Genomic DNA, 27,608 nt, shown 5'->3' with positions numbered 1-27,608 from the left:
CGGATATGTTCAGTACCGGTTTTTCTGGTACTGGAAATAAACAGACAGGTGAAACCGGCATTAGAGAAATGAGAAGGTACAATTAAAGTACTTACCACATAAATTGTCCAATGTATTAGCTAAGTACCTTAATTTTCTTACAGTCCAAATTTCATACATTCAATGTTTGCATATACCTTAAGGGTATTTGCGCAAGTTCCGGATTATTCATGGATTTTTCGCGTTTTTGCGTGTTTTTTCAGCGGATTTCTGTGGAAAAAACGCTTAAAAATGCATACATTAAGCATCCCATCATTTTTAATGGTTTCCGCAATTTTTGTGCACATGTTGCATTTTTTTCCGCAAAAAAACGCATGCGGAAAAATACGCAGCATGTTCATTAATTTTGCGGATTTCCCACTATATTATTACATTGGGAACCTTTGGAAAAAACGCGAAAAATCCGCACAAAAAACGGCCAAAATACGTGCAAAATACGCAATAAAAATGCGACAAAAACGCGCACAGAATTCCTGCGGAAAACCTCACTCACTCACCTCCCGTGCTGGCTCTGTTCCCGCTGTGTCGGCACTCGCTCTCCCCGTGGCTGGACTGTGATGCGGTGTTTTGACATGTGACACCGGTGCCCAATTAGCGCTTGCATCACTGTCTCTGCCTTCGTTCAAAGTGACCATGAAGAAGAAGGGGCTGCAGCTCATCCTGGACTTCCTCTTCATGTTCAATTTGTCTGACGGTGGGAATAGTGACACAAGCGCTCATTGGGTGCCGGGCATCATGTGTCATCCAACTGCATTACAGCCCCAGGACTGCGATTGCCAACACCGCTGTAACAGAGTCAGCATGGGAGGCGAGTACATAAATTATTATTTTAATCGGGGCTGAACGTTTAGTTTAAGTAGGGGTTGTCCTAGTAGTGAACAGCACCTTGAAGTTATCCCCTATTTGTAGGACAGGGAATAACTTATTGATTGCTTGGTGTCCAACAGCTGGCACCTCCTGTGATACTGAGCTTGGGGCTCTAAAACCAGGAAAGCGGACTCTGTGTTTGGCTATTATTATTATTTTGCAGTACCATAGATAATTAAACAGTGGAGATCATGTGCACCTTTGCTTAAATTCAAAATGGGATTTAGCAGAGCCTAGTTTTCAGGATCCAAAGCCCTGATCTTAGCATTGCTAAGTGAGTCCCATTTGAACACCCAGTTATTAATGAATTATTCCCTATTGCACAGACAAGGGAAAATGTAATATTTAAGGGTACATATTATGTATTAATGCCTATGTCCTTCTTTGGATGTTTCATGGATAAAAGATGATGTTTGCTTTTCCTTCCATTCTGTAATGGCTTTTTATAGATTCCCAATAATTATGCTCCAGACCATAATTGCTTTATTGAGGGGTAAAAATCTGCAGTTATAGGTTTAATTATTGCCAAGCAGGCACCAATGTGAAACTTGGAATGACACTAATTAGGTTTTCTTAGGTAAATAGGTATATATATTTTTTTAATAATGTATTCCCTGTAACACAGTCAGGATCAGTATCCCAGGCAACAATGCTTATTTGCAATGCTGAGAATAAACTAAAAATGAGATGATTTGCTGCCAATGGAGTGATAAAACATTTCAGATACCATTATACAGTAACGGTCAGTTTATTTGTCTTGAACCGTTTGAGTGGATTAGTTAATTTCCATTTGTTAATTTCACACTGTATATGTTTCCTCTGTTCCAGAACACACCAGTGGGAACTCCAATTTATATTGTGAATGCTACAGATCCTGACCAGGGAACAGGTGGAAGCGTCTTATATTCCATTCAGCCTCCCTCCAGTGTGTTTGCTATAGACAGGTCCCGGGGCATTGTGACTGTCATCAGTCCGCTGGACTATGAAACCACTGTGGCATACCAACTTCAGGTTAATGCAACGGTAAGTCGTCCACACTGTCTGGAAGCCATTCATTGATTTCATTGACTCTGCAGAAGTAGAGTCACCACTGAAACTAATTAAAGGAACATTTAATTAGCATAACAATTTTACATTTGCATATGTAATATCCGATAAAATGAAATAGCAAGCAAATTAAAAGAGCAAAGCATCTAAAATAAAGAGGGCATGGGACAGGTTTAAATTGTCAGAAAAATATTAGTTTGCGATCTAGGGAAAGACTAGGAAGTATTAGACCTAACAAGGTTACCTCACCAAAACTTAGAAGTAATATATTGTTATTATAACATGTGCCACTTTAACTATAGTATTATTGTAACAAGGTGGTCCAGGGTGATAGTCCCAGCCAAGTCAACTAAGCCACAGTTAGTAGACACCCCAACACCTTGCCCAGAGATAGACCGGACGAACACAATCTTCAGACACAACCTGCAGTCCAACAGGGAACAAAATTTAATAACAGAGATTAAATGAAGTACAACACTGGCTTCTTGTCCTTTCCCTAGCAATGTCTGCTGCTGTACCGACAACAGCCACAGCGACTAGAAGCAGTAGTCCATACACCAGAATCTGGATGCTTGAAGTCCCTTTGGCGGGGCCCTTACAAAGTCCTGGGGCCTGTGTTGTGGTCCTTAAGTCCTGGGCAGCAGATTCTATCCCCTCCGTGGGTCTGGCAATGCCTGTGTCACTGTCCTTTAGTCCTGGGCAACAGATTCTGTCCCCTCCTGGGGCCTGGCAATGCCTCGGCTGCGGCTGCACAACTGCCCAATGCAAACGTGCACAGGCTACTGACCAGGAAGCAGGAGCTTCCTACTCCTTGGGCTGCTAGCCCAGCCTACCATGTTAACTCATTGCTGTCCCTAACTATACATAGGCAGCAATTACATATGAAACAAATATATAATTAAAGGGGAATTTCCACAATAAAATAATGCTAACATAACACATTACTAATAGACATGGCTTCAACATATTTCACAGTACACAAGAGTAAGTGCAAAACACATACATTGCCAGACAACAAACATGAGGCATCACTTGAAATGCAAAAAAGGGTTGCATGGGTCCCAAGTGGAGGAGGGGCAAACAAGGGTCTCCATCACCTCCTTACACCCCTCTCTCCTAAAACACAGTCGTCCTCGAACGTCAGGACCTAAAAGAAACACAGTCCTTAAAACTTACAGTCCATAAAAGAGGCCTTCATAGTGGCCCAATGGTCCTTTAACACTAGTGAGCCCCATTCAGGCTCAGCAATTTCCTCCTCCCTCCTTTCAGTGAACCACTGGCCCTTAAATGGTGGTGGGCTGTATTTTAACAGGGGGCTAGTCCAAAGGTAAAATGGGGCACAGTCCAGGGACACACAGTTCAGTTCTGTAGCAGCCCACCCAAAGTCCACAATAGTTAACCCCTGTGGGGTTTTGGTCCCATGATCCAGCAAGGGGGCACCAACAGGTGCAAACAAACTGGGAGGAGGGGAAAACGAATAACTATGGTCCACATTTTGGGACAACATTTGATCACCATAGTCCTTCGGCGCCATACTGGGCTCCTTGCCCCTGCAGAAACACAGAACAGTCCCTGGCATTTCCTTTCCACAAGGCACCAAACTCAATTCCAAGAGGGACACTTTAGTCCACACATGGCCGCTGATTCGTGTAATAGGCCGCATTCGGACCTTGCACTATTATTTAGGTGTGGAATGAGGACCCACTGGTGGAGGAGTCCCCGCTGTTCCTCTGGCTCTGCACTCCCTCCAACAGTGGTCCCACAGCCCCTGGAGTTTCCGGCTCTGCTGTCATATTTGCAGCCGCCTCACTGCTTTGAGGTGCCGCTCCTTCCTGCACCTTCACAGCGACTGTGGCTGTGACTACTGGCCATTCCATGCGCTTGGCCTCCTGCGGTGTGCTTGCCTCCCAGTCAGATGCCATTCTTATGGCTACCGTGTAGGGTCCTCGAGGCCCCTGCTCCTTGATACATGCTACATGGTCCCCCTTCTGTAGAGGACCACGGAACATGAGAGACCCCGCATTAACTAGAGTTTGACTCCGGTCTTCAGCTCCTGCAGGAAGCTATACCCTCTGCTCCTATTGAGGTACCGGACCATGCCATATTTCATCCGGCCTGCTGCAGCTCCCCCACTGGGGCGCTGCAACTCTTGGACGATGCTGTTACAAAAAAGAAAGGAATAGGTCATTAGGAGGTGATCACATGAAGCAGGGAAACAACGTAAAATTATTTGATTTTTATTTAATTTGACACAGAAGAAAAGATGCACGAAACATTAAAAACACTAAACGTAGTCACACATGTGACATGACATCTATTAACCAGAGGCTCATAATAGGGCCAATCACCTTTAGCTAAACTCCAAAACTGTATATATACTGTGCACAGTGATCTACTGCCTATATAAGCAGCATATCAAGAGTGTATGTAACCCATGCACAACATCTATCAATATGTGCAGTGCTTAGGAAAAAGATTTTTTGCAAAAGATTATTACCAATATGTGCCCACTTGTAACTCAATATAACAAAAACTTTGCTGATAGCAGAAAACAACAGAACAGCATAACGTACATGAAATGAGAGCGATATGTGCAAACCAGATGAATTTGAATGTAATCACACTAACAAAAGCAGCTTACCAATGTTAGGTGCAAAAGTGTTAGAGAAATATAAGCTTAAATAGCAGTCACTCATAAATGTAACAAAATCCTAAAACAAAAAATATAGAGAGCGAGCAGTATAACACGTCCAAGATGAGCACATAAGGGTTAAAAGCGCAAGCTAAACAGACCACCCATGACCAATAACATGGAATGGCACTGTTAGTTAGAAAGACCTATATGGAGTAGAGCTGAGGTGGAACAGATACCTGACGCGTGTCGCCACCCTCAGTGGCTTCGTCAGGGGTACTAACCACAAGTTATCTGTGTGTTTTATATATTTCTTAATTATAAATCCATCGCAGCTGCGCTGCTTACCAGGGAGTCGTGGAGAAAGCTATATTGAGGCTGTCCATAAACTGCGCACGGTCTGTGATGACAGCGCATGCACCGACGGCCGCAACGCCGGAAGCGCATCATCATATGCACAGCAAGGTTACCATGGCAACAAGTATGCAAAAGAGCTACGCATGCACTGTGGTTTGAAGTAGCAGCGCAATTACAGGGCAATACTTTACATCAGCAAAAATGCAGAGCCACTGCGTGTGCGCTGTCCTGCCATATATAGGTTTGTTCACCACTAAAAAGCCCAGTGAACAAACATAGTCACCAGGCTTTTAGTGGCCACATTTGGGCAAAATAGGCAAGTCAATGTAAAACAAAGGGCCAATAAAGGGGCATACACACAAAAGTTATAGTGAAGACCACCACTGGACGCAGTCATTCAACAATGTTTCATAACCGCAGGTTAGAATAAATGCACCATGACACAAAATGGCGAAGCATTCCCTCACCAAGGTGACTAGAGGGTTCCATAAACAAACAGAAAAATGTAGTAGCAAGTATTGAACAAACAGAACATATAAGGATCAAGAGGAAGGCATAATCAACTCTTGGACGATGCGGTGCTCCCGCGGCCTCTTCTCCCGTATCACTCTGTGGATCCAGTGAGCTTCTGCAGCCACGGCCACCCAAAGCCTTCTTACACTCTTGCCGCTGGTACCGGCCGGAACGCTTGTGGCCGGCAGGGACGCAGGTGCCATTGCTAACGGTGACGATGGCAGAGTTGGAAGCCGAGACACATCCGTTGATGATGGTGATGCCACAGGAGGTAAGTGAAGTGAGAACGAAGCATCAATACAGCCGGGCGGGGGCTCCTTACTCACCACCGTGCCTGGTGAGAGTCCGTGGGGCCAGTGGTTGCGACCAGCATGATCCCCTGTAAAGCCATATCCAGGATCTTCTGGACTCCTCCAGGTTCCCGCCGGTTCATCGCCAACTCCCTGTACTCATTATACTCCTCGGCCTCCACCGGTTGCTGATGCATCAACCGGGACAAAGGCCGCTCCTCCAGTTCTTCTGATCACCAAGCCTCGAAGCATAGGCCTGTCTCCGCCTGGGCTTTGGATTGCCTCCAATCCTGGTGGCCAATGTCATCACAAATCGCCTTGCTGCTCCGCTGCATGATCCTAGGTAATGACGCCTCTCCCCAAGCATGCTGTCTTGTTTCTTTGGGTCCCATCCAGTTGTAGATGGGGTCACTTCCTGCTGCTCCACCTGTTTTTTCTGGTCAGGCTGGGAGGGCAGCAGCTCCTTCTTCACCTGCACCCATTTAGGGCAGGCTTTATTTGCAAAGGGATGTGGCTTTCCTCTTTTTGGCACCAAGATGCTTCTTTGATGCCCATGACAGGCAGCCCCATCCTCAATTTTCATGCCAACGGCCGCCATCTTTCCAGCAGTGGTCAGCACCATCTTTGTTCTCCTTTGCATAGCAGTCAACACTTCAAAGTCTCTGCCAGCCACTATCTGCAATGTTGCCACGGTGGGCAGCAGAACAGAAGTCCCAAGTTCAAAATCACGGGTTCCAGACATTTCCTCCATCACTCTCAGGGTTGTAGAGCTGTGGGAGTCCATCCTGCCGCACTATGCCAAGTGTAACAAGGCGGTCTGTAGTGGTAGACCGAGGTGAGTCAACTAAGCCACAGTCAGTCAAGAAAACACCCTGACACCTTGCACAGATATAGACCAGATGGACACAATCCTCAGACACAACTTGCAGTCCAACAGAGAACAAAATTTAATAACAGAGATGAAATGAAGTACAACACTGGCTTGCTGCCCTTTCCCTAGCAATGTCCACGACCATACCCACAACAGTCATGGAGGCTGGTAGAAACAGTAGTCCATATGCCAGAATCTGGATGCTCTAAGTCCCTTTGGTGGGGCACTTGCAAAGTCATGGGGCCCATGTTGCAGTCCTTAAGTCCTGGGCAGCAGATTATATCCCCTCTGGAGGTCTGGCAATGCCCATGTCACTGTCCTTTAGCCTGGGGCTACAGATTCAATCCCCTCCTGGAGTCTGGCAATGCCCCGGCTGCGGCTGCACAACTGCCCAGTGCAAACGTGTCCGGGCTACTGACCAGGAAGCAGCAGATTTCCACTCCTTGGGCTTCTAAACCTGCCCACCATGTTAACTCATTGCTGTCCCTAACTATACACAGGCAGCAATTACATATGAAACACATAGATAATTAAAGGGGAATTTCCATGATAAAATAATGTGTACATAACACATTACAAATAGACATGGCTTCAACTTATTTCAAAGTACACAAGAGTAAGTGCAAAACACATACATTGCCAGACAACAAACATGAGGCATCACTTGACTTGCAAAAAAGGGTCACAAAGGTCCCGTGTGGAGGAGGGGCAAACGAGGGTCTCCGCCACCTCGTTACACCATCATTTCTTTAAAACTGTGAAATGGGTTGATTGATGATGACCTCAAGCTTTTTGTTTCCTCACCAAGATGATAATAAATATACATCTTGACAAGAGGGTTCTAATAATTTTTTTTTACATGAAATTTAAAGCATCTTTACCTTTTCCACTCCATATAAATACTCCCTACATGACTAGGCGCATTGTACAACTTTATCATGCGGACATTGCATGGATCTGAATCCCTATTCACTTCATTGTTAGCACCATAATGTGACTTTTATATTGATATATTTGTTATATGACATTTTTACAGGATATCTGCTGTGTACATTATAGGGTCTTCTAGGGCAAGTTTTCTTGTTCTTTAGCTCGATTGTAATAAATGCTACATTGCTTTTGCTGCTAAAACAGTCATTAACATATTATTTTGATTAGGCATCTATTTTACCTGGCTATATTGCTGTTTCATTTTATAAACTTGTGGTAGGTATATTAAGTTTAGAGGCCTCATTTTCTTGAATTCTGACTTTTTGTCCTTGTTAAACAATTTTTTAAGATTTCCATCACATTTAGGGCTTGTTCACACTTTGCAGATTTTGCTGCGGATTTTTCCGCAGCGGATTTGGAAAAACCGCAGTGCAAAAACCGCTGCGGTTTTCACTGCGGATTTTCCTGCGTTTTCATCTGTGGATTCCTCTGCGGGTTTTCAACAGCACTTTCCTATTGGTGCATGTTGAAAACTGCTGCGGAATCCGCAGAAAGAAGTGACATGCTTCTTCTTTTTTTCCGCAGCAATTCTGCGTGGTTTTTAAAGGGATTTTCCGCAATGTGGGCACAGCGGTTTTTGATTTCCATAGGGTAACATTGTACTGTACCCTGCATGGAAAACTGCTGCGGATCCGCAGAGGCAAATCCACTGCGGATCCGCAGCAAAAACCGCAAAGTGTGAACATAGCCTTACTATATCCTGATGAAATAAGAATATCTTTAATTACTTCTATCTAATTGAGTTCTCCAATGCTCATCTCAGAGTTCAAATTGGCATAAAAAGTAGCTAGCTTCACTCGCTGCTTGCATGTAAGTCCATCACTATGACTGACTATGGAAGAAATAAGATTGTCCCTTAGGCTTCCAATTTGTACACGTACTTTTATTGCTACTATGATTTTACTGGTATATGTTTAAAATTATTCTATGAACACGGCTATGTGGGTGGCACAATGTAATGGGTTATCCGAAAGATGGGCAAACTGATGATTCTACTTTACCAGAAGTAGAATTTTATATAGTGTGCAGGGTCACTGGTGCCATACATGAGAGGAGATATGTGTCGCAAAGGTTGCTTTCCTGCGTGATGTGAAAGCCATAAGTGTTTTCTCCAGCATGATATGTGCTGAGAGCAATCCAGTTGCTATATGGGCCTGAAATTCAGGGTGGGTAGGTCACATATGGGCGGGATACCTACCCACCATATCTCCACCTCCAGTGTGTGGCAGGAGGGAATTAAAGGGAACCTGTCACCTGAATTTGGCGGGACCGGTTTTCGGTCATATGGGCGGGGTTTTCGGGTGTTTGATTCACCCTTTCCTTACCCGCTGGCTGCATGCTGGCCGCAATATTGGATTGAAGTTCATTCTCTGTCCTCCGTAGTACATGCCTGCGCAAGGCAATCTTGCCTTGCGCACACGCAGTATGCTTTGCCCAACTGCGGGCAAAGCCGAAAAGCATTAGTGTGCATGCGCCGGCACACTATGTCCCGGAACACAGCAAAATACTTCCGGGACATAGTGCGCCGGCACATGCGCACTAATGCTTTTCGGCTTTGCCTGCAGTTGGGCAAAGCATACTGTGCAGTATGCTTTGCCCAACTGCAGGCAAAGCCAAAAAGCATTAGTGCGCATGCGCCGGTGCACTATGTCCCTGAAGTATTTTGCTGTGTTCCGGGACAGGCGTGTACTGCGGAGGACAGAGAATGAACTTCAATCCAATATTGCGTCCAGCGGCTAAGGAAAGGGTGAATCAAACACCCAAAAACCCCACCCATATGACCGAAAACTGGTCCCGCCAAATTCAGGTGACAGGTTCCCTTTAAATGTCCAGCCAGTTTTTTTTTCTCTGTCTCTGTTGTGTGGAGGAAGGATGCCTCCAGATCTGCAGCTCCTGCGAGAGCTGCCACACGTGTTGTCCCAGAAGCACTGGGCAGGACTGTATATGCACTTTTTATTTTCATTTGCGCAAGAGAGGCTGTTTTTCTGTTACCAGTTTGGTGACTCAAGCACCTGATCCTGAGCCAACAGCAGCAGCACGAGGTATAGAAGGATACTAATAAACTCCTAATAAAGCTAATTCAACAGCAACAAAGACAGATGGAACTCCTGCTGGGAGATGTCCGCAGCAGAGAAGCCCCCCACCTTCACATCAAGGAGATGATGCAGGCATCTGGAAAGCAGTAAGAAGAGCCGTGCAAAAGATGACCCCAGTGGATGATGTGGAGGCATTTTTGACTGTGTTCGAACTGGTGGCAGAGTGTGAAAAGCTACCACCAGCAGTGAGCAGCAGTGAGCAGAGGTACTGGCCCCCTATTTGACTGGTGAGCCCCAAAAGGCCTATTATGATTTGACATTACAGGAGGCCTAGGAATATGCCAAGTTTAAAATGGAGATATTGGCACGCTCAGGGGTCACTATGTCTGGCAGAGACCAAAGGGTTCATCACTGGGCGTATTATGGTGATAAACCTACCCGCTTGCAAATTTTTGTCTTATTGCATTTGGTCCAGAAATGGTTGCAGATGAGATGGTCAAGCAATTGGTTATGGACAGGTTTATTCACTCCCTCCCCAGACCGGTGTAGACCTGGATTGCCCAGGGAGACCCCTGGAGAGCAGATGACTTGGTGGGCCTCGTAGAAAGGTACCAGGTGGTCGAGAGGTCCCTAAGGAAGCAAGCGTTGATACATATCCATACTGGGGTACCCAGCGGGAGCCCAAGTTCACAAGAAAGGTGTAAGGAGGCTAATGGCCTTGTAGTCAATGGGAGGTATGTGTCGCAGAGATGGCTGCTCACTGCGATGCAACCCGGAGAATTTTGCTTTAGTGCACATGAGCACTAAGATGTCATTTAGTGCACTTGGGTCCACGTTGCGGTTAGCTATGAGAGGTGGCCGGGTCTGGCTACCCACATACCTCACCTGTTGTTGTGGTTACAGCCTACATAATGGAGGCTATTGTTTGGCACATGGTCTGTGTCTTGGGAGGTACTCCAAAAATTAGAAAAAACAGCAAAACAAGGCAGAAGTTCTTACCTGCCTAGGCCTCCAAACAAATGCACTAACAGGATGCAGTGGACCTATGTGGTTAAAATAGAAACAACACAGGTGCAGCATAACCGATGAGGCAGCCACTCACAAGCTACCAAACTAATGGAGGGGGTGGCTGCTTGGCACATTGCTGCACATAAAAACTTGTATGTGGCGCTGTTCACACAATGGAGATGCACAGCATCCAGGCAGGCCTAGTAGTGACACCCTTCTATTAGATCAGGCGGGCCTGCCCAGCAAAATCCAAATGCACCCCATGTGCACAGACACCACAGTTTACAAGCAGAAAATGGGCCCAACTGCACCCCGAAAAAAAGTGCAAAAAACACATAAAAAAATATTATGTGAGGTATTAGTTTATATTCTGGCCAAAATACGCAAGCTCATAACCCACGTCAAGGGTCCTCACACTTATGAGTCCTATCTCTAAAGAGCAAAAGCACAAAAAGAGGATTCAGAGATCCTCCAAAAATTAGAAAAAACAGCAAAACAAGGCAGAAGTTCTTACCTGCCTAGGCCTTCAAACAAATGCACTAACAGGATGCAGTGGACCCATGTGGTTAAAATAGAAACAACACAGGTGCAGCATAACCGATGAGGCAGCCACTCACAACCTACCAAACTAATGGAGGGGGTGGCTGCTTGGCACATTGCTGCACATAAAAACTTGTATGTGGCGCTATTCACACAATGGAGATGCACAGCATCCAGGCAGGCCTAGTAGTGATACCCTTCTATTAGATCAGGCGGGCCTGCCCAGCACTATCCAAATGCACCCCATGTGCACAGACCCCACAGTTTACAAGCAGAAAATGGGCCCAACTGCACCCTGAAAAAAAGTGCAAAAAAACCATAAAAAAATATTATGTGAGGTATTAGTTTATATTCTGGCCAAAATACGCAAGCTCATAACCCACGTCAGGGCCCGCCTGATCTAATAGAAGGGTGTCACTACTAGGCCTGCCTGGATGCTGTGCATCTCCATTGTGTGAACAGCGCCACATACAAGTTTTTATGTGCAGCAATGTGCCAAGCAGCCACCCCCTCCATTAGTTTGGTAGCTGGTGAGTGGCTGCCTCATCGGTTATGCTGCACCTGTGTTGTTTCTAATTTAACCACATGGGTCCACTGCATCCTGTTAGTGCATTTGTTTGGAGGCCTAGGCAGGTAAGAACTTCTGCCTTGTTTTGCTGTTTTTTCTAATTTTTGGAGGATCTCTGAATCCTCTTTTTGTGCTTTTGCTGTTTAGAGATAGGACTCATAAGTGTGAGGACCCTTGACGTGGGTTATGAGCTTGAGTATTTTGGCCAGAATATAAACTAATACCTCACATAATATTTTTTTATGTGTTTTTTGCACTTTTTTTCGGGGTGCAGTTGGGCCCATTTTCTGCTTGTAAACTGTGGTGTCTGTGCACATGGGGTGCATTTGGATAGTGCTGGGCAGGCCCGCCTGATCTAATAGAAGGGTGTCACTACTAGGCCTGCCTGGATGCTGTGCATCTCCATTGTGTGAACAGCGTCACATACAAGTTTTTATGTGCAGCAATGTGCCAAGCAGCCACCCCCTCCATTAGTTTGGTAGCTTGTGAGTGGCTGCCTCATCGGTTATGCTGCACCTGTGTTGTTTCTATTTTAACCACATAGGTCCACTGCATCCTGTTAGTGCATTTGTTTGGAGGCCTAGGCAGGTAAGAACTTCTGCCTTGTTTTGCTGTCTTGGGAGGTAGAAGGCCTCCTGTGTGTGTGGCTCCAGACCGAGTCTGTGTGCTGGACATTGCCCAGCCTGTGTGCCCACAGGCCTGAGGGACCAGAGAGCCCAGCTAAGGGCAGCTTTGTGTTGTTTTGCCTGCTCAGAAGGCTGCTTACAGTTTGTTATAACTGCTAAGTTTATGAAGCGAATAAACCCGTATGAACTTTTTAAAGAAGCACGCCTCATGTTTTCCTCCTGCTGCACCTAATTGAGTGCAAAACCCTTACAGAGGTAACAGAGCCTCCATTGGGGGGAATTCCAAGGTCCCGAGGAGCTGCTGAGGGGCTACAAAAGGCTGCAGCTAAATACCTTATCTGCTGGCGGTTTAACGGTCCTGGATACATAGCGGCCCTTTGTCCTATGTCTTCCGAGAAGATGGATTGTGGCCTAGGCAGGCGCTGCTCATATTATGCCTACCCAGCCTGCAGTGTGGACTATCAGCCTGAAGAGGGCCCATAGTCATGTCCTGTGACCATAAACAGAGTATTGGTGTCAGGACTCTTGGACTCTGAGAGTTTGGTGACCCTGATAAGGGCCACGCTTTCCCACCAGTAGATCCCAGGGAAACATGTGGGCATCCTCTGTATCCATGGGGATGCCAAAGACTACCCTGTTGCCAGAGTGTTGATTAAAACGAGCCGTGGTACGGAGTTTCATGAGATCAGGGTAGTCAGAGACTTACTACACCCCATGAAAATCGGACAGCATTTCAGTCTGTTCTGGGATTTGTGGGGAAAGGCAAGGTTGCCCAGTGACTCAGGCAGGAGCCAGCACAACCCTGATCAATCCCTGTCGCAGTCGGAGGCGGAGGAGTTCCCTTTGTGTGTCCTATCTGGCGATGAAGATGAACTGATGACCAGTGAGGCCAAGGTTCTTGAGCTGGGGGAGTCTGAGGAAAATTTCAAGACTGCTCAAATGTGGAATCTTAGCCTAAAATGGGCCTTTGAAAATTTTTCTGTGATTGATGGGGTTGCTCAAGAGGCAGGGGCTGATACCAGGTACCCACATTTTGCAGTCCACAGTGAATTGTTGTATTGAGTGACTGAGAGGAGGTGAAAAAGTGGAGCAGCTGTTGTTTCCAGGGACATACCAGTGCATGGCTCTAGACATGGCCCATTGGCATCTTTTGGGGGAACATCTGGGGGTGTAGAAAAAACAGGAGAGAATATTTCAGAGGTTCTATTGGCCGGGATGTTAAAGGGAGATCCTGAATTACTGTAGGTCCTGCCCCACCTGCCAGATAACTGCTCCCTCTTCTCACTTCTGAAGTCCTCTAGTCCCGTTATCGATAATAGAGATCCCATTCAAGCAAATTGCCATGGACCTAGTAGGTCCTTTAATTAAGTCTGCACTAGGGCACCAACATATTCTAGTGGTCATGGACTATGCGACCCGGTATCCTGAAGCAGTAGCCCTAAGGAACTCTTCAGCTAAGAGTATAGTCCAGGAACTTGTCCATATTTTTTCTAGGGCAGGCCTGCCAAAGGACATTTTCACAGACCAGGGAACCCTCTTCATGAGCAAGGTAATACAAGAACTGTGTAGGGTCCTCCAGATTGCCCAGCTGCAAACTTCAGTGTACGATCCACAGACTGACGGCCTAGTAGAACGCTTCAATAAAACCTTGAAAGCCATGCTCAAAAAGTACATTGAGAAGGATGGTCGAGACTGGAACTACCTGCTTTCATTTTTGCTCTTCTCCATCAGGGAAGTTCCCTAGGCCTCTACTGGCTTCTTGCCTTTCGAGCTCCTGTATAGTCGACAACCACGAGGGCTCCTGGACGTTGCCAAGGAAACGTAGAAACCTGAGGTCACGCCATACCGCAGCATCATAGAGCATGTCGCCCAGCTGCAGGAGAGAATGGCGAAAGTGATGCCTATCGTAAAGAAGCATCTTCTCCAGACACAGGAGGCACATGCAAGGGTGTATAACTGATTATCAAGGCTGAAGCAGTTCCAGCCTAAGGAACACATGCTAGTGCTTATCCCCACAGTGCAGAGCAAGTTCCTAGCCAAGTGGCAAGGCCCATATGAGGTGGTGGAAAAACTGGGCAAAGTAAATTACAAGGTACACCAGTTGGGGCAAAGGAAACCACACCAGATATATTTTGTGAACTTGCTCAAACCCTGGCGAGACGGAGAATTGCTGGTCACCCCTTGCCTTGGAGTCAGTCCCAAAGTCAAAGTGGAGGATGTCACCATTGCAGAGACTCAGATGCCGGCCCAGAGGCAGCAGTGTCAAGAGATGTTGCAGCGGAACCGTGACCTATTCTCAGAGTTGCCAGTGCATATGCAGGTGGTGGAGCATGACGTGGTGACAGAACCACATGTAAGTGTGAACCTCAAGCCCTAGAGAATTCTGGAAGCACAGAGAGAGGTGATATCAAATAAGGTAAAGAGGATGCTAGTCCTCGGAGTGATAGAGTCGAAAAGTGGATGATGGAGTCCCATCATCCTCGTGCCAAAGCGCGATGGTGAGTGGTGGATTTGTAACGACTACCACAGGCTGAATGAAGTCTCAAGTTTTGATTCTTATAAGATGCCTTGTGTGGACAAACTTATTGAGGGACTTGGACCCACGAGGTACATTACAACCCTGACCCTGACGAAGGGCTATTGGCAGGTCCCCATGTCCCAGAATGAGAAGGAGAAGACAGCCTTCTTAATGCCTGATGGGTGTTTTCAATACACCAGGATGCCCTTCAGTCTGCAGGGGGCCCCAGGTACCTTCTAGAGGGCGATGGATCGGATCCTGGCTCAGTATAAGAAGTGTGCAGAAGCGTACCTTGATGACATTGTGGTCTTTAGTCCTGACTGGGCTATTCATCTGCCAAAGGCACAGTTGGTTCTGGATGTTTGAAGAAGTGCGGTGTTCACCATGAATCCAAAAAAGTGCGCCATCGAGAAGGAAGAAGCCAAGTACCAAGGCTATGCCATCGGAAGGGGCAAAATTAAACTGCAGATAAGTAAGATCGTGGCGATTCAGAAGTGGCCGCAACCGCTTTCCAAGAAGCAAGTGATGGCATTTCTTGGAATTGTGGGCTATTATCGGCAGTTCATGCAAAGTATTGCTATAAACGCCATACCATTGATGGATCTTCTTAATGGTTCCAGGTCGATCATAGTTAAATGGACTGCTGACACAGAGATGGTGTTCCAGGAGTTGAAGCCGTCTCTGTGTAAACATTCAGTTCTGATCTCACCAGACATCAGAACAGAGTTTGTGGTATAGACAGATGCCACAGAAGTTGGGTCAGGAGCCGTGCTGTCTATGGAGATAAATGGGAAAAAGTTTCCCATCCTATATCTGAGCCGGAAGTTCTCATCATGTGAGAAAAATTATGCTATTGTGGAGAAACAATGCCTAGCCATAAAATGGGCAGCAGCTACATTGAGGTGTTATCTAAAGGGCTGGAGGTTCAAACTTGTGTCCAATCATGCCCCTAAGAAAGGGAGAAACAGGTTTAGAATGCCCTGGTGACTAGGTGATTCTAAGGCCTCAAGGATTTTAGGCTCAATGTAGAATATAGGCCCAGGAAGCTACACGGGAATTCAGATGCCCTCTCCCAAATTTCATGTTTGATGTCTGAAGGTGCCAAAGCCCCCGACTTTTGGCAGGGAGGAAAATATGTGACAGGGTCACTGGTGCCGTACATGAGGGTAGATATGTGTCGCAAAGGTTGAAAGCCATAAGTGTTTTCTCCAGCATGATATGTGCTGAGAGCAATCCAGTCACTATATGGGCCTGACTTTCATGGCGGGTAGGTCAGAGATGGACAAGACACCTACCCACCATATCTCCACCTCCAGGGTGTGGCTGGAGAGAGTTAAATGTCCAGCCAGTTTTGTTTTCCCTGTCTGTGTTGTGTGGAGGAAGGATGCCTCCAGACTTGCAGCTCCTGCGAGAGCTGCCATATGTGTTGTCCCAGAGGCAGTGGGCAGAACTGTATGTGAATTTTTTATTTTCATTTGAGCCAGACAGGCTGTTTTTTTCTGTTACCAGTATGGGGTTTTGGTTTATGATGCATTAAACCATCGAGGAACTTTAAACACACGTGTGCCTGTGTCTAACTCGAGGAGCAGCTAAGTGAACCGACCTTCCACAGCAGATATTCACATTTTGTTTTGGAGGAGGACGTGGGTGTTTAAGCTGATATATCTATACCTTCATGATCTAGGATCCTTAATAAGCTTAGGTTTTTTTGCATGCTCAGGCAGTAAGCATACACTTATTTTTCATCCTAATCTTTAGGAAAGAAAATTTTCTTAAAGAAAACTTATCACTTGCTAAACAAACTGAGTTGTACAAGTTATTAAAATTCATGAGCTCACCTAATTCTGACACTCTTTTCCATTTTGTGCTGGATCACAGTAGTTGTTTTTGGAATTCAGTATGTGAAATCTCTGCTTATAGTGCAACTAGGTGTTTCTTCAGAGTCTTTTCTGTGGACATACACATTCAATCCTCCCTTTTAGACCCCCCCAATCAGAGCTCAGTAGTCTGTCAGTTGCAGATGCCGCTGAGCTGTGATTAGCAGTTTCTGGGAGGGAGGGAGGGAGGGATGACAGCACACGATCAAGAGAAGACGTTGAAGAAACTCACAGTTGAAGAAGGGAAAACTCTGAAGAAACGTGCAGTTGGTCTACAAGCGGAGACCAACACATACTGTACTCCAAAAGCAACATACAGGAGCATCTCTGCAATAGAGTGATTCAGTGAAAAAGGAAACGAGTGGCAGAATCAGGGAAGCTCAAGGTTTGTTTCCCCTTTTTGTCTAAAATTTCCCTCTTACTAGGTTGGGAATTGCCAAAAAGTCTATTGATAAATACCAGTATTCAGTCTTCCCACCTTCTAAATCCCAAACACATGGAAATTTTGTGATATATAATTATGTTTACTTTTACCTCTCTATACAGTAAACTAGACTACTATTTTTGAAATAGATTTGTGCGTGCATAAAAATAATCTGCTGAGATTTCACTGTGTAAGTTTACCAGTAATAACATTATAGCAGCGAAATCAAGGATCAGAAAAGAAACATTCAGCGTAGTCACAAACTGCAAAGCCTTGGGGTTATTGTAACATAATGTTCATGCTGTTTTATTGAATACCGTTTAAATGAGCATTAATCCCTCATAATCAGCTTTCACTGCAATTTTAAAGTCTCGATGAAGTAGATGTAGTGCTGCAGAATAGCCTCTATCAGTCCATCACTTTGTGCCTGTACATGCCCATAATAAGATTCTGTCCAGAATGTCACAAATCCATTAAAGCTCTTGGGTACTAAAGAGAAAATGTCTGCTTAATAATAAAAGCCATATAGCTATGTTTTTTGCCAAATGTAAAATATGATAAAATTTGTATTCTACTGTGCGGTTTTAAGAGGATCTATCTGCTATGAGAAAACCATAGAAAGTGGCAGTAGATGAAATTACAGAACTTTTCACAAATGTATGTCATTAGCAAATCAGAAGATTTCTCTCAGTATTACAGGGTCACACGTTTTACTTTCATTCTACTGTATGAAAGTGATCATAGACTGATAAGATTCTCCTCACTGGGAGTTACCAACTGTGAGGGTTGAAGTTGATTTTCCACAGCATCTGGCAAAGTAGAGTCTTGTGCCAGGACCTTAAGAATTAGGCATGTTTTGTTATGCTGTAGACTTTAAGACTAGTGATGAGCCACCTTCCTAGTGTTCGGGTTCGGTTCGTCGAACAGGGAGATGTTCGACGAACTGTTCGTCGAACGTTCGACGAACACCGTCGAACCCCATTGAAACCAATGGCAGGCAAACACAAACACATACAAACACATGGAAAACACATAGAAAACACCTTTAAAGGTGTCCAAAAGCTGACAAACTGCTCAGAAGACACAACAAACACATGGAAATGACACAACTACATATAGTCATGTTAAAAGAAAAGAGGTGGAGAAGTAAAAGGAGGAGGAGACACAGATATAGGCATGTCATGCCCTTCTAAAATCAAGAAAGGCTGGAGTAAAAATCTAAACTCGCTCTATCAACACCCAGACATCTTGACAAAAAAAATAAAAAAATAAATATCTTTAGGTAGAATGGCGGTGGGTCCATTCAGAACACTTTCCTTAGAAGACGTAGTGGTACCCCCGTTGGGAGTTGTGTCAAAAAAGGAACCCAATACATTCAGACTAATCCACCATTTGTCATATCCAAGGGGCAGGTGAGTAAACGATAACATTGATGCGGAATCAAGTACAGTACTATGTACTGTACCTACTTTGACGAGGCAATCAGGCGGGTCAAGAAGTTGGTAAGGGGCACCCTAATGGCCAAAACAGACATTGAGGGGGCGTTCCGGTTACTACCTATGCCTCAGAATAGTGTCCTCCCATTGGACTGCTTCTGTGAAAGAGCATACTACATAGATTGCTGTTTGCCCATGGGGTGCTCCATATCCTGCTCACTATTTGAGGCATTTAGTTGCTTCCCCGAATGTGTCGTCACGGACGTTTGTAAGGTGGCACATATTATCCATTACCTCGACGACTTCTTATGCCTGGGCCCAAAAGATTTGCCACAGTGTGAAAACACGTGGTAGTCTACCTGTGAGAAGGAGAGAGCTGGAGGGAGAGTGGACACCCCAGAGTTGAGGGGTTAGATTGAGAAAGAAAGAAGACGGTGTAGCTTGCTTCATGGGTGGGGTACTCTGCTGAGTAGCAGAAATTGCTATTAGGCCCAAAAGGATTTCCTGGGCCAGATGTCATTAAAAAATAGTACTTAGGTAAACAGACGGTGTAGCTTGCTTCATGGGTGGGGTACGCTGCTGAGTAGCACTAAATTCTACTAGGCCCAAAAGGATTTCCTGGGCCAGATGTCGTTACAAAATAGTACTTAGGTTAACAGGCGGTGTAGTTTGCTTCATGGGTGGGGTACGCTGCTGAGTAGCACCAAATTCTACTAGGCCCAAAAGGATTTCCTGGGCAAGATGCCATTAAAAAATAGTACTTAGGTAAACAGGCGGTGTAGCTTGCTTCATGGGTGGGGTACGCTGCTGAGTAGCACTAAATTCTACTAGGCCCAAAAGGATTTCCTGGGCCAGATGTCGTTACAAAATAGTACTTAGGTTAACAGGCGGTGTAGCTTGCTTCATGGGTGGGGTACGCTGATGAGTAGCACCAAATTCTACTAGGCCCAAAAGTATTTCCTGGGCCAGATGCCTTAAAAAATAGTACTTAGGTAAACAGGCGGTGTAGCTTGCTTCATGGGTGGGGTACGCTGCTGAGTAGCACTAAATTCTACTAGGCCCAAAAGGATTACCAGGGCCAGATGCCGTTAAAAATAGTACTTAGGTTAACAGGCGGTGTAGCTTGCTTCATGGGTGGGGTACTGTTGTGAATTCCGTTCTCGGGCTCCCTCCTGTGGTCGTAAATGGTACTTTGGTGAGATCTGTCCTCGAACACCCTCTGGTGGCTTTAAGTGGAACTGCTGATCTTTGAGGTTGGCTTTCTCAGCTGCCCTCGTTTATTGCTGCTGCTGGCTTCCCTATTTAACTCTGCCCAGGTCGTTAATTCATGCCAGCTGTCAATGTCTCAGTACTGGTTCAGATCTTTCTTGGATTTCTCAGATTACCTGTCTACTCCAGCAGAAGCTAAGTCCTTGCTAGTCATTTGCTGTTCATCGGTTTTTGAATATATTTTTCAGTACATGCTATGTTTCCAGTCCAGCTTGCTATTATGATATTTCCTTGCTAGCTGGAAGCTCTGGGGGTGCAGAGCTGCACCTCCACACCGTGAGTCAGTGTGGAGGTCTTTTTGCACACTCTGCGTGGTTTTTGTAGTTTTTAATACTGACCGCATAGTTCCTCTTCCTATCCTCTGTCTTTCTAGAGAAGATTCGGCCTCCTTTGCTAAAATCTGTTTCATTCCTGTGTTTGTCACTTCCCTCTTATCTCACAGTTAATATTTGTGGGGGGCTACCTTTACTTTGGGAAATTTCTCTGAGGCAAGGTAGGCTACTGTTTCTATCTTTAGGGGTAGTTAGCTCTTAGGCTGTGAAGAGGCATCTAGGGAGAGTTAGGTACGCTCCATGGCTATTTCTAGTGTGTGTAATAGGAATAGGGATTGCGGTCAGTAGAGTTACCACGTCCTCAGAGCTTGTCCCAGGTTTTCTGTTTTAACCATCAGGTCACTTCGGGTGCTCCTAACCACCAGGTCATAACAGTACAGCTGGCCCGCAAAGCGTTAATGCATCTCAAAAGAGGGATAAGAGAAGTTCTGAGTCAATTTTTTTTTCTTTGCAGCTTGTTTTGTTTTTCTTTTCCCCTTAACCTCTGGGTGGTTCAGGACTCAGGTGTAGATATGGATATTCAAGGTTTGTCCTCTTGTGTGGATCAACTCACTGCTAGGGTACAGAGCATTCAAGATTATGTAGTTCAGAATCCGATGTTAGAGCCTAGAATTCCAATTCCTGATTTGTTTTCTGGGGATAGATCTAAATTTTTGAATTTCAAAAATAATTGCAGACTGTTTCTTGCTCTGAAACCCCGCTCCTCTGGTGATCCCGTTCAGCAAGTAAAGATTATTATTTCTTTGTTGCGTGGTGACCCGCAAGACTGGGCATTCTCCCTTGAGACAGGAAATCCTGCATTGCTTAATGTGGATGCATTTTTTCTAGTGCTTGGATTGCTTTATGACGAACCTAATTCTGTGGATCAGGCAGAAAAGATCTTGCTGACTCTATGTCAGGGTCAGGATGAGGCAGAAGTATATTGCCAGAAGTTTAGAAAGTGGTCGGCGATTACTCAATGGAATGAGTGTGCCCTGGCAGCAATTTTCAGAAAGGGTCTTTCTGAAGCCCTTAAGGATGTTATGGTGGGGTTCCCCACGCCTGCTGGTCTGAATGAGTCAATGTCTTTGGCCATTCAGATTGATCGGCGCTTGCGCGAGCGCAAAGTTGTGCACCATTTGGCGGTGTCCTCTGAGCGGAGGCCTAAGCCTATGCAATGTGATAGGACTTTGACCAGAGCTGTACGGCAAGAACACAGACGTCAGAATGGGCTGTGTTTTTACTGTGGTGACTCCTCTCATGCTATCTCTGATTGTCCTAAGCGCACTAAGAGGTTCGCTAGGTCTGTCACCATTAGTACTGTGCAGCCTAAATTTCTTTTATCTGTTACTCTGATTTGGTCATTGTCGTCCTACTCTGTTATGGCATTTGTGGATTCGGGCGCTGCTCTGAATTTGATGGACTTGGAGTTTGCCAGGCGCTGTGGTTTTTTCTTGGAGCCTTTGCAGATTCCTATTCCCTTAAGGGGGATTGATGCTACGCAACTGGCCAAGAATAAACCTCAGTACTGGACTCAGCTGACCATGTGCATGGCTCCCGCACATCAGGAAAATATTCGCTTTTTGGTGTTGCATAATTTGCATGATGTTGTCGTGTTAGGTTTGCTATGGTTACAGGTTCATAATCCAGTACTGGATTGGAAATCAATGTCTGTGTCTAGTTGGGGTTGTCAAGGGATACATGCTGATGTTCCTTTGATGTCATATTCTTCTTCCACTCCTTCTGAAATTCCTGAGTTTTTGTCGGATTACCAGGATGTATTTAAGGAGCCCAAGTCCAGTGCCCTACCTCCTCATAGGGACTGTGATTGCACTATTAATTTGATTCCTGGTAGTAAGTTCCCTAAGGGCCGACTGTTTAATTTATCTGTGCCAGAACATGCCGCTATGCGGAGTTATGTAAATGAGTCCTTGGAGAAAGGACATATTCGCCCGTCTTCGTCACCGTTGGGAGCAGGGTTCTTTTTTGTGGCCAAGAAGGATGGCTCTCTGAGACCCTGTATAGATTACCGCCTTCTCAATAAAATCACGGTCAAATTTCAGTACCCTTTGCCTCTGTTGTCTGATTTGTTTGCTCGGATTAAGGGGGCTAGTTGGTTTACCAAGATTGACCTTCGAGGGGCGTATAATCTTGTGCGTATTAAACAGGGCGATGAATGGAAAACAGCATTTAATATGCCCGAGGGCCATTTTGAGTACCTGGTGATGCCATTCGGGCTTTCCAATGCCCCATCTGTGTTTCAGTCCTTTGTGCACGACATCTTCCGGAAGTATCTGGATAGGTTCATGATTGTATATTTGGATGATATTTTGGTCTTTTCGGATGATTGGGAGTCTCAAGTAAGGCAGGTCAGGATGGTGTTCTAGGTCCTTCGTGCTAATGCGTTGTTTGTGAAGGGGTCTAAATGCCTCTTTGGAGTTCAGAAGGTTTCCTTTTTGGGCTTCATTTTTTCCCCTTCTACTATCGAGATGGACCCTGTTAAAGTTCAGGCCATTTATGATTGGACTCAACCTACATCTGTGAAGAGTCTTCAGAAGTTCCTGGGCTTTGCTAATTTTTACCGTCGCTTCATCGCTAATTTTTCTAGTGTGGTTAAGCCTTTGACTGATTTGATGAAGAAAGGCGCTGATGTGGTGAACTGGTCCCCTGCGGCCGTTGAGGCTTTTCAGGAGCTTAAACTTCATTTTACTTCGGCCCCTGTGTTGCGTCAGCCAGATGTTTTGCTCCCTTTTCAGGTCGAGGTTGATGCTTCTGAGATTGGGGCAGGGGCTGTTTTGTCTCAGAGAAGTTCTGATGGCTCTTTGATGAAGCCGTGTGCTTTCTTTTCTAGAAAGTTTTCGCCTGCTGAGCGTAATTATGATGTCGGCAATTGGGAGTTGTTGGCTATGAAGTGGGCATTCGAGGAGTGGCGACATTGGCTTGAGGGAGCCAAACATCGCGTGGTGGTCTTGACTGATCACAAGAATCTGACTTACCTCGAGTCTGCCAAGAGGTTGAATCCTAGACAGGCTCGATGGTCACTGTTTTTCTCCTGTTTCGATTTTGTGGTCTCATACCTTCCGGGATCTAAGAATGTGAAGGCTGATGCCCTTTCTAGGAGTTTTTTGCCTGATTCTCCGGGAGTCTCTGAGCCGGCTGGTTTTCTCAAAGAGGGGGTGATTTTGTCTGCCATCTCCCCTGATTTGCGGCGGGTTCTGCAGGAGTTTCAGGCTGATAGACCTGACCGCTGTCCTGTGGAGAAACTGTTTGTCCCTGATAGATGGACTAGTAGGGTTATTTCTGAGGTTCATTGTTCAGTATTGGCTGGTCATTCTGGAATTTTTGGTACCAGAGATTTGGTTGCTAGGTCCTTTTGGTGGCCTTCCTTGTCACGGGATGTGCGTTCTTTTGTGCAGTCCTGTGGGACTTGTGCTCGGGCCAAACCTGGATTTCATTTCTGATCTTCCTGTCTCTCAAAGGATGTCTGTCATCTGGGTGGTTTGTGATCGGTTTTCTAAGATGGTCCATTTGGTACCCTTGCCTAAATTGCCTTCCTCCTCTGATTTGGTTCCATTTTTTTTTCAGCATGTGGTTCGTTTGCATGGAATTCCGGAGAACATTGTGTCGGACAGAGGTTCCCAGTTTGTTTCTAGGTTTTGGCGGTCCTTTTGTGCTAAGATGGGCATTGATTTGTCTTTTTCTTCAGCGTTCCATCCTCAGACAAATAGCCAAACCGAACGAACTAATCAGACCTTGGAGACCTATCTGAGATGCTTTGTCTCTGCTGATCAGGATGATTGGGTGACCTTCTTGCCATTGGCCGAGTTCGCCCTTAATAATCGGGCTAGTTCTGCTACCTTGGTTTCGCCTTTTTTTTGTAATTCTGGTTTTCATCCTCATTTTTCTTCAGGGCAGGTTGAGCCTTCTGACTGTCCTGGTGTGGATTCTGTGGTGGACAGGTTGCAGCAAATTTGGACTCACGTGGTGGACAATTTGACGTTGTCTCAGGAGAAGGCGCAACGTTTTGCTAACCGCCATCGCTGTGTTGGTCCCCGACTTCGTGTTGGGGATTTGGTTTGGTTGTCTTCTCGTTATGTTCCTATGAAGGTTTCTTCTCCTAAGTTCAAGCCTTGTTTCATTGGTCCTTATACGATTTCTGAAATTATCAATCCTGTGTCGTTTCGTTTGGCCCTTCCAGCTTCCTTTGCCATCCATAATGTGTTCCATAGGTCGTTGTTGCGGAGATATGTGGCGCCTATGGTTCCTTCCATTGATCCTCCTGCTCTGGTGTTGGTTGAGGGGGAGTTGGAGTATGTGGTGGAGAAGATTTTAGATTCTCGTATTTCGAGACGGAAGCTTCAGTACCTGGTTAAATGGAAGGGCTATGGTCAGGAGGATAATTCCTGGGTTGTTGCCTCCGATGTCCATGCTGCCGATTTGGTTTGTGCCTTTCATTTGGCTTGTCCTGATCGGCCTGGGGGCTCTGGTGAGGGCTCGGTGACCCCTCCTCAAGGGGGGGGTACTGTTGTGAATTCTGTTCTCGGGATCCCTCCTGTAGTCGTGAATGGTACTTTGGTGAGTTCTGTCCTTGGACACCCTCTGGTGGCTTTAAGTGGAACTGCTGATCTTTGAGGTTGGCTTTCTCAGCTGCCCTCGTTTATTGCTACTGCTGGCTTCCCTATTTAACTCTGCCCAGGTCGTTAATTCATGCCAGCTGTCAATGTCTCAGTACTGGTTCAGATCTCTCTTGGATTTCTCAGATGACCTGTCTACTCCAGCAGAAGCTAAGTCCTTGCTAGTCATTTGCTGTTCATCGGTTTTTGAATATATTTTTCAGTACATGCTATGTTTCCAGTCCAGCTTGCTATTATGATATTTCCTTGCTAGCTGGAAGCTCTGGGGGTGCAGAGCTGCACCTCCACACCGTGAGTCGGTGTGGAGGTCTTTTTGCACACTCTGCGTGGTTTTTGTAGTTTTTAATACTGACCGCATAGTTCCCTTTCCTATCCTCTGTCTTTCTATAGAAGATTCGGCCTCCTTTGCTAAAATCTGTTTCATTCCTGTGTTTGTCACTTCCCTCTTATCTCACAGTTAATATTTGTGGGGGGCTACCTTTACTTTGGGAAATTTCTCTGAGGCAAGGTAGGCTACTGTTTCTATCTTTAGGGGTAGTTAGCTCTTAGGCTGTGAAGAGGCGTCTAGGGAGAGTTAGGTACGCTCCACGGCTATTTCTAGTGTGTGTGATAGGATTAGAGATTGCGGTCAGTAGAGTTACCACGTCCTCAGAGCTTGTCCCAGGTTTTCTGTTTTAACCATCAGGTCACTTCGGGTGCTCCTAACCACCAGGTCATAACAGGGTACGCTGCTGAGTAGCACCAAATTCTACTAGGCCCATAAGGATTTCCTGGGCCAGATGCCGTTAAAAATAGTACTTAGGTAAACAGGTGGTGGGTGGCTGGGCTACTCTGCTGACTAGCAGACACAGAAGCTTTGGAGCAGACCTCTGAATCCCAGGCCATAGTATGAGTAATCAACTCTGCAGACGACCCCACCCCCCTGGAATTGACAATGGCAACGTCATGTAAAACTCAGCAAGAGGACTAAATAAAAGAGTTTCCATTTTTAAAAAAAATTCGGCCACAGACACCACTTAAGTGGCATCAATTTCGCCAGAGTTTTTTAAAACGGTTAATGAGGTGATTTTCAAAAATCATCAAGCTTTTAGTCTCCCTAAAACACTCATGTGTCTTACGCATCCAGGAGGACCAAGTCCTTGTTGTCTTGGTGGCGGCGAGGTGAGAATCATTCTTCCTTCCACTGCCCTCTCCCCCCCAACCTCGCACAACAGAAATTTGATCAAGGTCTCTCTCATCTGATGAGTCTTCCATGCCCAGCACCAGTTCGTCCTCCACTTCTTCCTCGCCTCCTGCACCTTCCTCAACAGTTTGGCTGCTAACATGCACCCTCGGTAATCCCTCTCCCCCAGCCTTCCGCATACGACTCCTCCTGTTCCTCCTCCTCTTGTTCCACCACCTGACTCCGAATACTGTTTAAGGTGTGCTCCAGCATGTAAATCACCGGAATAGTCATGCTGATAATGGCATCGTCAGCACTAAACATCTTCGTCGCTATTTCAAAACTGTGCAGAAGGGTGCATAGGTCCCTGATCTGAGTCCACTCCTGCAGTGTGATTTGCCCCACCTCTGGATCTTGTTGGCCCAGGCTATACATCATAACGTATTGCACCAGGGCTCGTCGGTGCTGCCACTGTCGCTGCAATATGTGCAGAGTTGAATTCCACCATGTGGGCACATCGCATTTCAGCCGGTGAACTGGCAGGCCCAACGACTTCTGTAGAGATGTAAGTCGTTGAGCTGCGGGATGCGAATGGCAGAAGTGAGCACACAGCGACCGTGCCCTCTGCAGAAGCCCATCTAGTCCGGGATAGTGGGATAAAAATTGCTGGACAACCAGGTTCAAAACGTGAGCCATACAAGGCACATGTGTGACATTGCCCCGGCGAAGAGCCGCACCCAGGTTTGCAGCACTGTCGCACACGGCCTTCCCTGGCTGCAGGTTGAGTGGAGACAACCATTGATGGAACTCGGTCTCCAGAGCTGACCACAACTCCTCAGCTGTGTGACTCACATTTCCCAGACATTTCAATGTAAACACCGCCTGATGCCATTGAGCCCTGGTGACAGCATAGTAAGGAGGTGTGCAGGATTCCTTCTGTGCAGTTAGAACGCTGGTGCCATTACCAGACAGGCTTTGGGTGCAGGTGGCGGACTGAGAGGAGGTTGAGGAGGCAGAAACAGTGGAGGAACTTCTAGATACAGAGGATCGACAAGCAACTCGTGGGGACGACAAGACTTGGACAGCAGCCCCTTCTCCTGATGTCACCATAGTTACCCAGTGCCCAGTCACCGACATGTAACACTCCTGTCCATGTCTACTCGTCCAAGTGTCTGTGGTAAAATGCACCCTGTCACACACAGAGTTTCTCAAGGAAGCGGTGATGTTGTGTGCGACATGCTGGTGTAGCGCAGGCACAGCTTTCTTTGAGAAGTAGTGGCGACTGGGCATCTGGTACTGGGGCACTGCGACGGACATAAGGTCTCAAAAATCCTCTGTATCCACCAGGCGGAAAGGCAGCATTTCTGTAGCCAACAGCTTGCAGATGGTGAAATTCAACCTCTTTGCTTTGTCATGGCTAGGAGGAAATAGTCTTTTAATTGTCCACATCTGAGGGACTGAGGGCTGGCTGCCGTGCTTAGACGGAGTTGAGTACGGTGTCCCGGGCAAACTGCTGGTCTGTGAGGAAGGTGCAGGCTGAGATGTTGTGTTGCCTTGATCAAAATGTGGTGTCGATGTCGGAGAGCGCTCAAC

At 46.1% G+C, this 27,608-nt stretch overlaps 1 protein-coding gene across 3 annotated transcripts in view; it reads left to right on the top strand.

Annotated features, from left to right (window-relative positions):
* Nucleotides 1-27,608, top strand: part of CDH23 (cadherin related 23) — a 1,745,895-nt gene that overhangs the window by 700,953 nt on the left and 1,017,334 nt on the right. For all 3 annotated transcript variants that reach the window (XR_013214534.1, XM_077259280.1, XM_077259282.1), the window contains exon 7: nt 1,735-1,929. Coding sequence is in view for 2 of the 3 variants with exons in the window: in XM_077259280.1 (XP_077115395.1) it covers nt 1,735-1,929 (195 nt within the window). In the remaining variant the exon portion in view is untranslated. The remainder of the gene's footprint in view (nt 1-1,734; nt 1,930-27,608) is intronic.

The sequence above is a fragment of the Ranitomeya variabilis genome, chromosome 4, assembly GCF_051348905.1.
Source record: "Ranitomeya variabilis isolate aRanVar5 chromosome 4, aRanVar5.hap1, whole genome shotgun sequence".
NCBI classification, from domain to species: Eukaryota; Metazoa; Chordata; class Amphibia; order Anura; family Dendrobatidae; genus Ranitomeya; species Ranitomeya variabilis.
The sequence above is the reverse complement of the archived record's forward strand: the minus strand, read 5'-3'. Positions and strand labels throughout refer to the sequence as shown.